The 14,503-nt window shown below is 38.6% G+C and overlaps 2 protein-coding genes across 2 annotated transcripts in view; both read right to left on the bottom strand.

Moving 5' to 3' along the window:
- The window catches only part of LOC136257622 (uncharacterized), a gene marked incomplete in the record, with an annotated part of 245,226 nt that overhangs the window by 82,116 nt on the left and 148,607 nt on the right, over nt 1-14,503 (bottom strand).
- The window catches only part of LOC136257627 (uncharacterized), a 106,714-nt gene that overhangs the window by 10,419 nt on the left and 81,792 nt on the right, over nt 1-14,503 (bottom strand). Inside the window, exons 5-6 of the mRNA XM_066050881.1 lie at nt 3,921-4,403; nt 3,379-3,771 (exon numbers count right to left, since the gene is read on the bottom strand). Of these exons, the coding sequence (XP_065906953.1) occupies nt 3,379-3,771; nt 3,921-4,403 (876 nt within the window). The remainder of the gene's footprint in view (nt 1-3,378; nt 3,772-3,920; nt 4,404-14,503) is intronic.

Raw genomic sequence — 14,503 nt, 5'->3', positions numbered from 1 at the left:
GCTGTTAGGGAATTTTCAGTATCTACTACTTTGAAGCAATTACGACAATTTTTGGGTCTTACCTTAACTCCATTTAATTGGACAGCCATTTGTGAGCAAACTTTTGATGAATTGAGACCAGGCTGTTAACATCACCAGTACTAGTATATCCCAATTTTAGAAGTTTTGTGTTTGAGACTAACGCTAGCAAACAGGGGCAAGGGGCTATACTACCTCAGTTCTAGGATGACTGCAGGCTTCACCTGTTAGCTTATGCTAGCCGATCATTTGTCATCTAGTGAAAGGAATTATGCTATAACAGAGCTTGAAACGTTAGCCGTTGTGTGGGCAATAACACATTTTCAATACCACCTGTATGGCCACAAAGTGACAGTATACACTGACCATGCAGCAGTGAAAGCTGTATTGTGTGCCCCTAATCTGAATGGGAAACATGCTAGGTGGTGGTATAAGGTATGTATATGGTAGTGGAATACAAGAAGTTGATATTGTCTACTGAGTTAAACAGAACAACTGTCATGCAGATGCTTTATTTAGACAACCAGTACACCATTGTCTGTTGAGGATGACAGTTCTGAAGAAGTCTAAGTGGCACTTATTTCCAGTAGAGATGATGTCAGTATCGCTAATCTTGTATCACAGCCACCAATCACTGTGACTGTATGGTTTGTTGTAGCAAATGATATTGTATCTGACAGAGATGCCATGAATTATGCTCAGAGTTGTCCCCAATGTGCCATTTCCAAAGGAGCAGGGAGGAAACAGAAATCTCTGCTGCATCCTATTCCTACTGAATGTCCATTCCAAATAGTTGGAGTTGATGTGATGGAATTATCGATAACAACAAGAGGTAACAAGTATGTGGTTGTATTTCAAGACCTGTTCATCAAGTGACCAATGGTTTATCCCACCACTGATTGAAAAGAAGTATGGATTGCTCGTCTATTGGTTGAGGAGATAGTACCATTCTTTGGTGTGCCAGAGGAACTTCTTTCTGATAGAGGAACTAATTTGCTGTCCCACTTGATGAAAGATATATGTGAACTGTTGGGTATTAAGAAGTTAAATACCACCGCCCACCACCCTGAATGTGATGGAGCAGTTGAACATTTTAATCATACGCTTAAATCCATGCTCAGGGAGCAAGCTGCAACACATGGGATAATTACATACATGGAGACCTTTGGGTTTATTGTAACACCCCACACCTCAACTGGAGAAAAACCATCTTACTTATTGTTTGGTTTGGACTTTCATAGCCCTACTGAAGAAGCAGCTATCTGACTCAGCATTAACTTTATTCATCAGAGCTTCCATCGTAGATGTTGTCTTTCAACAATCATAATCATCATATCACGTTTTATCTAACTCACATGGTGTGACACATTAGATTTGATACCAAATTTAGTGATTGAAGCTAAACTAAACTGCTTTGCCATGCCTTGGTACTAGTTGGCACGTGACTGCATATGTCCCATAAAACTCAAACCCACAATAAAAAGTGTTCATGCTATCGATTGTAAACTTGTATTAGTGTAGTGCATTGCTTCTACTTGTTGAGAGGAATTATTTCACCATCCAAAAACAGGTTAGCCCTTTACTTTCTAACTGTTACAGCAGAAGTTATACTTATTGTGGTGGGCCCATTATGCTGCAATTATGCCAGCATAAAATTTATGCTTTATGCTTTTCATGCCCTACTACACCTAAAGTTATGCTGGCAAAATCGACGCAAGCTTAAATAAATACCATCGCACTGTAAAACTATTATAAAAAGTGGGACAAGAAGGACAAAGGTAAGTCCATGATGCATACATTGCATTCCTTGCTGTACACTAAAAGCGCAACTTAAGCCCAATTAACATTTATCTTTATAATATCAAGTCAGGAACAACAAGTAAATACACCATGCTGTTGTAAATAAATTAATGTTGACCATAATATCAAGTACAATAAGCATAACTGAAAAGAAACAGTAGGTGAGAAAATAGCAAAACATACTTTCTGTATGCTTTTTTGTTACCTCTAAGATAATATTGAGAAAGACATTGGTACATACTTACGTGCTATTTCCTGGTATAGCATATACAAGTAACAAACATATACTGCATGTATTAACCCATTAACAGCAACTGCAATCATATTGTGGCAGCTTGGCACCATAACTTACCCATAGAATAAAACTTTAGCCTTGCTATAACTTGTAAAATGCGTTTCACAGTAAGATATGCTAGCACTAAAATGGACATGCCCATAGAGGTTCTGTTTCTCAGATAACCGGATCCTTCTCAAATTAGTGTAAGTTTGTTATGCAGTAGTAGTGGAACCTTTGGTGAGTTAAATCGTTCTTTAAGTTGAAAAGTATACAGAAAGTGTTATAAATCACTGGAGACAGGTAAAGTCAACAGTCGGCTGCTTTATCCTGGACATGGCATGGTGAACACGAGTGCCAGTGTATATATGCAGCAAAAAGGGGACAAATCACAAAGAAACCAGCTGTGGAATGGATGGCATGCATTGTGAGTAAACTGTATAGAATAGTATTTTGGAGTGTAAGACACCTTGTGGAGGGGAGGGGAGGGAGGGGGGGGGGGGATTCCATTGTTTGTTTAGGCTGTTTTTACTAAAGTATAGACTTGGCTGTTTGTAACTGCGTTGAGGTAATTGTTAATTAACAAAAACAACATAGTTTATAACGAGTATTCTCTGTGTATTGGATGGTTAGGATGACACGGTTCAACAATTCGGCTAGTGGTCCCTGAGAATTTGGCTGTCAATGGGTTATTAAATTAAAAACAGTGTTAGGCATATGCCAGACAGAATAATGCATTGTGTAATCATTGTAACAAGCTTTGACTGATATGTATGTATGCCCAACAGCCTGAGGGCCGCAGGCTCAAGGGCTGAGGGCATGTAAACATGTCAGGAAAAGTCTGAATGCCCCATGTTAAAGCTAATATGAAACACTTCCAATCCATAGCATGCTAATAGTCAACATTGGATAATCATTCACCCTAGTCTATATGAGTGTAACCAATTATATAATCTCTGGAATAATAAATCCAGTATTGTGTACTAAGCTAGTAAGCTTTAATTAATTTAATTACATTGCCAAACTTGTAGAGGTTTCAAATTTCTACTTCTAAACTACAGCACTGTGATTTACAAACTATACAATGTAAATTCCTACAAAACTATAAATAAAAAAGGCACATACATTACATCAAATACTGTGTCACTGCCAGTTAGCTCATAACCAGTGAAACTTGTACTGTATAACTATGCACAGTACACATCTCTCTTATGACCCCTTATGTGCTACATATCACAAGTTATTTTTAAAGAATACACAACACCAAAGACAACACAGTAACCTACTCCTTTCACAACTCCATCCTCCTCCACTTGTCATCCACATTACTGATGATCCATCACTCAACACATCACACACATATGATGACTCTCCACTACCATCAAAGCCTTCTTCACACTGCAGATCACACATTGACTGATATGTGTTACTACAAGACTCAGTCAACATGCTGTTCATTGGTAGTGATGATGAGGGACACATCATGATGGTACAGGACACTAGTGATCCACTCCAACTACCATCAGACTGACATGTTCTATGAGGACTACCAATTAGCTCATAACCAGTGTTACATGTGAAACTACAAGTGTCTCTCTCATAACCCACTCCAATACTACCAGAACTACATGATGTTATCTCTCCATTGAATGGTGTTGTGAGGTTATTACACTGAATATCTAAACAGATGAAACATTTAAGAACAATGATGGTTGATAATTAAGTAAATTTAATTAAGGTGCAGTACAAACAGATAGATGAATATCTACATATGTACATTATAATACTATAATACTCAGCACACAAAAAAGACTGTCACCATACTTACCAAGTGTAAACTGGATCAATGGTTGTCGTCTATCACTTATGACAGCAAAGCTAAGATTAAATGATGAAGTAGTAGATCCAAGGAATACATACATCACATATCCAGGTGTTTGTATATCTCTAATTACATAACCAGAATCAGGTGGATTATAAAATCCTATAACATCTCCAGATAGAAATTGTATTCTGCCAGTGAGTGAAATGATAGCTTCTAGGTAGGTTAACCGAGTATTGAGGTGACTTGATTGTATCTGAACTTGATCAACTAAACTGTAGAGTTGTGTAGTTGGTGACTGTCTCCATACTTGTATATAAGGAAAATTAGTCCCAGTGTTACTATGATCAGATATCCTAACCCTGATGTTGGTTATCCTACCATTACAAGTGAAGTTGAGACGTGGAAAAATTACTGTTCTATTAACACTGATCTGATTATCAGGAGTTTGCTGAACATTATCAACAACATCTACACAAGTCAGTCCAGCTATTGAATGACAGTGAATGACTAACTAACAGGCAAATATATACTACCAAGAGTAAAATTATTCACTCTTGATACTACTATCTAATCAAAAACAGCTAAGCTGTAAAAAAGGTGCGGCCCCAAAAAGGCCATTGTGAAAAAAGATGTGAAATCCAAGGTGGCGGCCAAGAAATGGCTGTGATGGTAGGTTAATGGTAAAAATTTTAACAACAACAATTCAGGTGAATTTGGTGCCGCTTGGTCTTGGCACAAAATTCACCTGAATTGTTGTTATTAAATTTTTTACCATTAACCTACCATCACAGCCATTTCTTGGCCGCCACCTTGGATTTCACATCTTTTTTCACAATGGACTTTTTGGGGCCGCACCTTTTTTACAGCTTAGCTGTTTTTGATTAGATTTCACTTCTTTTTGCATTTGTATGGCTGGCTTTGGGACTTTTTAAAACCATCTTTTTTTTCTTTACCACAGGAAGAAGAAAAGATGAAGCAGATGTACTTTAAATATTTTATCAGTAAATGTATACAAATTATATATATGTGTGACCGGGCCTGCGATAATAGGGCATGTGGGCACATGATTTTTGCCATTTTTTTCACAATTTCATCACTCATAACGTCTTGTACCATTATGCTATGGCATTGGAATTTTCAGCTCTTAATAAGCATTTAATTGGCATCATGATGCAAGTTACAGAATGCAAATATAGTATTCCAGTACTGAGATATGACCTGTAGAGTGATGGGGTGTAGCTTGTGCCCACATGCCCTATTTACGCAGGCCCTGCAGTCACATATATAAAATACATAATATTATATTTACTACAGAACTCTCCATGGTGGTTTCTTTATAACTGAACACTCTACAAAGTGACTTCTTCTAGCTGATATTTCTACAGGGTGATTTGTTTGTAGCTGAACTCTCTTCATGATGGTTTCTTCGCAGCTGAACTCTCTACAAGGTAACTTCTTCTAGCTGATGTCTCTACAGGGTCACTTGTTTGTAGTTGAACTCTCTACATGGTGGTTTCTTTGCAACTGAACTCTCTACGAGGTGGGTTCTTCTAGCTGATATTTCTACAGGATTTGTTTGTACTGTAGCTGAACTCTCTACATGATGGTTTCTTTGCAGCTGAACTCTCTACAAGGTAACTTCTTCTAGCTGATGTCTCTACAGGGTCACTAGTTTGTAGCTGAACTCTCTACATGGTGGTTTCTTTGTAACTGAACTCTCTACAAGGTGACTTCTTCTAGCTGAACTTTCTACAAAGTGATTTGTTTATAGTTGAACTCTCTACATTATGGTTTCTTTGCAGCTGAACTCTCTACAAGGTAGCTTCTTTAGCTGATCTCTGTACAGGATGATTTGTTTGTAGCTGAACTCTCTACAGGTGATTTGTTTGTAGCTGAACTCTCTACATGATAGTTTCTTTGTAGCTGAACTCTCCACAAGGTAATTTCTTCTATATGATCTCTGTACAGGGTGAATTGTTTGTAGCTGAACTCTCTACAAGGTAGCTTCTTCTAGCTGATCTCTCTATACAGGGTGATTTGTTTGTAGCTGAACTCTCTACAGGTGATTTGTTTGTAGCTGAACTCTCTACATGGTGGTTTCTTTGTAACTGAACTCTCTACAAGGTGACTTCTTCTAGCTGATCTTTCTACAGGGTAATTTGTTTGTAGCTGAACTCTCTACAAAGAACTTCTTCAAACTGATCTCTGTACAGGGTGAATTGTTTGTAGCTGAACTCTCTACAAGGTAACTTCTTCTAGCTGATCTCTATACAGAGTGACTTGTTTGTAGCTGAACTCTCTACATGATGGTTTCTTTGTAGCTGAATTCTCTAAAAGGTAACTTCTTCTAGCTGATCTTTCTACAGGGTGACTTGTTTGTAGCTAAATTCTCCACAAGGAAATTTGGTTGCAACTGAACTCTCCACATGATGGATTCTTTGTAGCTGAACTCTCTACATGGTAATTTCTTGTAGCTGAGCTCTCTATACAAGGTGACTTCTTCTAGCTGAACTCTCTACAGAGTCGTAGCTGAAACTCTCTACAGGGTGATTTGTTTGCAGCTGAACTCTCCACATGATGGATTCTTTGTAGCTGAATTCTCTATACAAGGTGACTTCTTCTTGCTGAACTCTCTACAGAGTGAATTGTTTGTAGCTGATCTCTCTACATGATAGTTTCTTTGTAGCTGAACTCTCTACTAGGTAACTTCTTCTAGATGTTTTTTCTACAGAGCAATTTGTTTGTAGCTGATTTCTCTACAGGATGATTTGTTTGCAGCTGAACTCTCTACATGGTGGTTTCTTTGTAGCTGAACTCTCTACAAGGTGACTTCTTCTGGCTGAACTCTCTACAGGGTGATCTTTTTGTAGATGATCTCTCTACAGAGTGATTTGTTTGCAGCTGACCTCTCTACATGATGGTTTCTTGTAGCTGAACGCTCTACAAGGTAACTTCTTCTAGCTGATCTTTCTATAGGGCGGTTTGTTTGTAGCTGAATTCTCTACAGGGTGATTTATTTCCAGATGAACTCTCTATAGGGTGAATTCTTCTAGCTGAACTCTCTACAGGGAGATCTTTTCGTAGCTGAACTCTCTCCAGAGTGATTTTTTTCAGCTGAACTCTCTACATGATGGTTTCTTTGTAGCTGAACTCTCTACAAGGTGACTTCTTCTAGCTGATCTCTCTACAGGGTGATTTGTTTGCAGCTGAACTCTCTACATGGTGACTTGCCTGTGGCTGAATTGTCTATCAGATTAACTGGTTGTAGCTGAATTCCCTACAGAATAACTTGCAATAAAATATAATTCTTTAATGGAGGAAGTTATAAACGTAGCCGAATGCTCTATTAGGGTGACTGTTCTATTAGAGTATCTCGATCTTGCATTTGCAACACGTAGTTGGCTTTCGAAATCAGTGGTTTGTAATCCGATTCTTCTGTACTACTGTAAGGACTTTCTATGATGATTATTCCAGCTACACACCGATTTTCAGCTCATTGCTCTAGGCGGTTTGCCTGGTATACGTGAAAACTAATAGTCTTTTTATTCATAAAAATCGATTGCGTAATTGTGACACAGGTTGGGTTTTGTGTCATATCTCCATGGTCTTTATCTCGATTCTTTTCAAACCACAAAAAGGCACTCCTACGATGGTTACTCCATCTACATAGCAATTTTCAACTCATTCCTCCAAGAGGTTTACCCTGTGGGCGTGACAGACCTTCGACCATATTTTACGCGAATAATCAATCATAACTCTGTGAATGTCCATCGGATTCCTACCAAAGTTGGTACTGAGATCCGCCTTAATGAGCCCTTCAAGTGCGTCAAATTTCAGCCCGATTGGAGCACGCATTCGTGTTTTATGGCGGATTTGGCGAAGTGTGCGAAATGAAGAAGAAAAAAAGAAGAAATTAAAACGAAATTTTGTTCGCTCGTATCTCGGAAATGGCTGGACCGATTTTCTTCACATTTGGTATGTAGACTCCCATAACTGGCCGGCATGTCTGTAGCAAATTTGGTTACAATCGGATAAGGGATCACAGAGCTACATAGGTGTGAAAATTGCATTTTCTTTCTTCCTGTTAATATACTCACGGTGTGGCGCGCCGGCTTCTTGGGCCGCACGACACACTATCGTGTGTCTTGATATAAAACATGGGTAAGAATTATAATTTAAAGCACTGCAATGGGTGCAATATGGAAATATAGCATGAGGGTGTGGTAAAAAGGTGAATACAGCATGAGATGAAGCCAAGTGCTGTATTTGGCTCGAAACCACACTGAGTGCTATATTTTCTGTATATATTGCACGTGCTGTAACTGGTTAAAATCTGTGAATCCAAAGTTGCAATCAACAAGAAAGTTTTACTTCAGTTTATCTTGACCTGGAATGCCATGATAACAGTAAGAAATCTATTACTTATGATCCTTCAGCTAAAATGATCAAAATACTCTAATAGAGTAGTCACCAGCAGTAAATACTCTAACAAAGCAGTCAAGAATACTGACTATTAAACCAGGGACCTGCACTGAAAGCCTGTGAATTGATGGACTATAGCTGGCATAGATTGGGTATATATATACATATAAATAGGCTGGTTAAGGTATCAACACTGAAAGTTAGCTACTCCCTTGAAGTTGAAACCATAAACATTTATGATTTTGAAAGATATAACTAATCGACATGAAGAGGAATAGAAGTGGGAAGTTGTACCTACAATCTCAGGATAAAAGTCGCATGACATGGAGTATGTAACAGCTGCAGTATGAGGTGGTTTCAATGAGGACATACTAAGGACAGCATGAACAGTCATGAGAATTCCTCTTAGAGTCGCTTCAAACTTCTTATCTGAAAGCAGCAGAAGCAGTTTCCAAAGCTTACAACAGGCATTGTCAGTTAACTATAACACTTTGTGAACCTCTTCACCCGTAATAGTTGAACCTTCAAAATGTTCATGGTTTCAAGGAGTAGCTAGCTTTAGTGGTAATGGATCTGTGTAAGCTATAGTCCATCAATTCACAGGTTTTCAATGCAAGTCCCTGTTGGGAAACATTCTTGACTGTTCTATTAGAGTATTTAAATGTAGGTGACTGCTCTATTGGAGTATTTTTACCATTTTAATGGAGGATCCAACACAACACCGAAAAGAAACTTTGCGCAACCTGTATAATGACATATCAGGCAATTTCCATTGGTCATTCCCATTCTCAATTTCGTTCCTGTTTTCCTATATAGAATTTTACTTGTCCAAAACTAAAGCACACTTTTGGCACATTATGGAAAATAAAGTACAATTTCTCTATTGAACTTTGATGGTATCATACATAAAACGTGTTAGAGATACTCTGTTTGCATTTATATCAATTTATTTACTTCAAACTTTAGGATATTTTATTTACTATACATTAAGGCTTTACAGCACAAGTGCTGAAGGTCTGTAGGACACTTGGTCCTACAGTCTGTTTAAAGTTGTTACAGAAAGTGTGCTTGAAAAGGTGGACAATAATAATTCATTTAAAGCAGTGCCGCGATGTCGATGTTATTTCCATTCAAATAGCTATTACAATTATAACAAGAATAATGATAGGTTAGGAATTTAAATTTTAGTAAATAAAGGATATTAGAAAATGGTATACATAATATGCTTTGATCTTTGGAGGATAGCGAGGTCTTTAAAATCCACTAAGAGACCTGCTAGCAGGTTCTTAAAGGTTTACTGAAATATAAAATTCACTTGTAATCTTATTGAATAAATAGGTTGTTTACACAAAACACTTTTTTAATGATTCAATTATGTTGTTGTACAGAGATATTAAGCCACAAAGTCTAGTTACGTCACGTTGTGACACAAGACAAAAAATCAGAAGTACTGTAATTATACACTTTGCAATGGGAAAGTAGGTAAACAGTGAAAGTCTAACATGCAGGTGGCAATACCAAGGTCCTCTTTTCAACTTCATAGTGTTCCAAGATTACTTGAACATTCTGCTGGAAAACAATATGGAGGGTTCTGTGGTTGCCTGTAGCAGCTCGGCCTGTCAGTGTGCCTTGCATTATCAAAGCTCACACTTCATTATGCTTCACTGAAGTGAGATTAGTTTGATTTGTGTACAAAGCTGGGTTAGCAGTACCACGAAACAAACAATGGTATCTATTTTACACTTTCCCGAGTCACTCCTCTGCCAGGTAGGGAGAGAGAGAATCATCATTAGTAATAAGATGATACATACAATACATTTTTAGTCCTTGGTCTCGTGTGACCACAATCAGATCAAGCAAAATGAGATCTTTTGGGCACGGCAAGGAGTGTGTACATGTAAAAAAAAGACTAACAACAACAGCAACAACAATACTTACAAGACAAAATTAAGTTAACCGCTCACTACAATTCCTGGGCAAGAAAATTCAACATGTCATACATTGACGAGCAGCATTATCGAGGATCTATCGGATGGAAGATTTGGTGTTTACAAAAAGTTGTACAGTCAATAAAGTTCTTGATGTTCTGAATGGAAGAAGGTAGGTAGTGACCTAGCACACTAATTTCAATGTTTTCATAATACATAGTTTGGGATCTGTAAGTGATCAAATTCCACAAGCAGTTGATGATACTCAGCCTTGTTTTGTTTTCTAGACCTAGCAGATTGAATGTTGTGTTCTGAGTCTAGAGGGCAGGTTAGTTCAAGTAAAGCAACAGAGGGTTTGCCTGAGTTATATACAACGATATCTGGCCTGTAAGGTGTGATTAGTAAGGTAGATGGAATAGTGGCTTGAGGTGCTTCACTAGTTCGTAAACCCTGAAGGTCAGCAAAAACATGGATAGATGGATTGTCACTAATTTGAGTTTAGAGGCCAGAAGGTAAAGAACTTGATCATGACGGTGTGTATATTTCTGTTGCGTTAAGGCAACAGGACAGTCACCTAGGATGTGAGCTGTGGTAGGACGAATTGAGTCACACAAAGTACACTTAACATCAGATTGAATACACCAACGCCTTAAGTTAACTACAGTTGGTAAAGTATCTGAAGCAGCCTGCAAAAGAAATGACACATGCCCAGGATGAAAACCAGACATCAGCCGGTTCCATGTCTTGTACGATTCCTCTAACTTAGTAGAATCTCTAAACTTACATTGGACTGAAAGTGTCTGCAGATGGGTATCACATTGGGACTTAATGTTGTTCCATGACAAAGATTGAGCAGTTGGGAGTGAAGATAGTTGCTCAAAAGCAGACAACAGCAAAGCGTAGTCATCACCTTGTATTTGTAAAGAGACTCTCACAAGCTGCAGTTCCAATCCTAGTTCTTGAAGAAGAAACACTGACACAAGCTAGTAAGCTGAGCTTGGCTTTTTGGAAAACATGTGTAATACTAGGACAGCAAGCACCAGGATAATACAGTATTACTCTAGTTGTACTGCGAGAGAGGTTCAACCACTTCTACAGATAACAAGTGGCAGCTGATTCCATCTGTGACATTGTCCCATTTGATACTGCATCAACACATAGGTGAAAACATAGCAATGATATGATGTAGTTTCTATATATCCAAAGCTTGTACTTTCCACAGATACAGAGAAAATCAGTTGCATTCATTAGGGAAGTCAGTCTAGTAATCATTTGTTTATCTGCAGCTCTTTTAGTAGCACTCAAAGATACAATGCTAAACTTTCCTAAAAACTTGGTTTTATCTTCTACAATAATGTCTTGCCAGTGGTGCCATCACAATTGTTTTCTCCACCTGCTGTATTGGACCCTTCAATGTATTCAAAACATCAACTTAGATGTGTTTCATTTTGACCACTGTACTGTTGATTTACATTCCCTTTAACAGGCATTCTTGAGTGTTCTTCACCACAAGACCAGCGTAAATTCACTTACTGGCTTGTAACTGCTTGCAGTACAATGTCTTACCATGTTTTAGGTTGTTATGCTAGATATATGATGTGAAACTAAATCAAATCTAGCTGTACTTGGACATTCCTGTTGCTTTAATGGCACCTCACACGTACTGAATTTATCTGATGCATTATGATGTAATGTAATTGACAAACCACAATACACTTAAATGTGTTATATCTACTAAACAAAACAAAATCTGACTAAATCACATACACCAACCTATTCCACTGGTAGCAAGGATTGATAATAGCCAAAGTGTATTTTACCATTTCAGTGGACCTTTATAATGGTTAGAAACCCGCTAGCGGAAAGACCTCAAGCATAACAAATCTCACTTTTGATCATTGATTTGCAATGCTCCCTCCAAGCATATTCAGGCTGATAGCCTGCAGTGGGTGACCAGTCACCCAGGCCAACATGTGGTTAACCACTCTATTCATGTTATAGGCATGCCTAAAAGAATTCAATTATGGGAAGTATAATCTAACACGTTTGTTACGATGAACGGAGAAGTCCAGAAATATCACGGAAAATTCTATTTAGTGCCTATCTGTTTCTAGAGTGTTTTAAGACTGTTTTCGTCTTCTATGGATGGACCTACTAAAATCATCGTCCTTTTTGTCCCCACTCTCCACAATTGATAAGGGAGTACTTATGGAGGACAGTCCACCACCAACCTTCCCCATTGGCCAACAAACCCCATCTTCAATCCAGCCAGTCCAGTCACCACTTTTTTCAGGCCTGTAATGAATTCAACTTTCAAGTTTGTCCACTGCTGTGAACGATGTGGTACCAATTACGCCATCTAGAATTGTCCACACCCACAACTCCAATCATCTTACCCAAGGACTCCAGTATAACTGCTCACCCCAACAAAGTCTTAATTAGAACATTAATAGGTGAAGTACGTATATAGTATTGGCCACAGTTTGCCACTTGACAGCTAACCTACATTCTACATTTCAACAGCGTAGTATTGTAGATGCTACACTTGAGAAGAAGTGCAAGGCTGGACACATTAAAGAACCATTTCAGCTGCATCTCTCATAAAGTTTTGCATTTCTGGTTTAGGACTAGTGCCACAATATGTGACTGGATTTTGGAAAAACGATCCAAATCGTACATTAGAAGTTCCGAGATAAACGGTTTTAAAGAATTGAAGCCAGCATAACTCTCCAAGGATAGCAAGCACGCGTATGAAATTTACACAAAAGATGCATCAATCTGTTACCTTTCAAGCCACTTCCAGTACTTGTAGCTGCTTGTACAGTTTCCTGCCAAATAAGATAGAAAATCTGAGCAGTTGGACGAGCGAAGTAGTATCACGAGTGCTCACAAAGGGGTGGAGGCTGGGGGGTGGCGGGGAGGGCAAAAGTTAGACCTCAAAATGGAGGCAGACCACGATAGGAGTCCAGACACCAGATTACAGGGCTGTGCTGGCTCCTTAGTGGCTGACATGTAGCAAAATCAGCAGAGAACACGTCTGGCCAACATTATAAGGCTGTCCACCAGTAAACCACTGACTCTTGCCAAGCCAGGTCCTTCACAAGGCCTGAAACTGCCATTTGAGTACTCCACACCACCCAGAAAAGACGTGTGTAAAAACCAGCCTCGTGTAGTTTGAGTAGTGCTGAGGGTCAAAACTTGTAGTACGATAGTGTAGCTATCCACTGGTGGTGTTAGTTTGATTTTGCCTGATGTGCGATTTGGATCGGTTCTGTAAAATCTGGTCACATATGATGGTGGTTGGTGTGTAATTTACCACTTTTCTGCACCTGCAAGCAGCACACATACTCACTATTTTACTGTACTATTGATCATGCATACGCAATATTAATAAATCAGGACAGTGAATGCTACTCAAACAAAATTGACCTGAAATATGCTTTTCATTTAATACCAGTGTATTGGACCTTGCTAGGAATACGTTGGAAACGACAGTTCTATTTGATACATGTTTGCCATTTGGTCTATGACAAGCACACTATCTGTTTAATTGTCTTTACCTGCACTGGATTTTTCAACATAACTATGGCATGGAGATGTACAATACCTACTTGTATTAAACTATCCAAGGTTATGGCCCTTTAACTTCCCTTACTTGCTTAGGCATACATACATCTGAATACCCTTACTATGGAAGCAAGCATAATGATAGAGATTAAAGCAGGCACTACTACTAGAACTAAAATCACTGCATGATAGAATTTCCAGGAAACACACCACGAGAGAACACCTCTTGCTGATAGAAAAACTTATTTGCATGCAAAGTGCTTCCTGCTGGCAGAATTTTTTAAAAAGGATGACAGACTTAAAACATTTCCATCATACAATCACCTTAGATGTCTGTATGGATATGTGATGGTGGTTTGATTTCATACCACAATGGCCAGGAAAAAACCTGGTAATAGAAGAGCATTGGATTCTAGGTCCTAAGCTACAACTATACATGGATGCCTCAGATACCCGTGGATGGAGTGCACACATGGTTCCAAGGACATTAGTCCAAAGCACATATGTGCATAGAAATAATGACTATACTGACTAGTATTTCACTACAAAGTGACTGCTCTATCTAAGGGGCTGTAGGTAAGAGGTGTCATGGTCTTGAAGATCAGCTACAGGTGAAGGCTGCATGTTCTTTACTTACTTACTTATGGCAAATGTTGTTTACTTATGGTA

Source organism: Dysidea avara, chromosome 6 (assembly GCF_963678975.1).
Source record: "Dysidea avara chromosome 6, odDysAvar1.4, whole genome shotgun sequence".
NCBI lineage: Eukaryota > Metazoa > Porifera > Demospongiae > Dictyoceratida > Dysideidae > Dysidea > Dysidea avara.
Note: the sequence above shows the minus strand (reverse complement) of the source record. Positions and strands in the feature narration are given on the sequence as shown.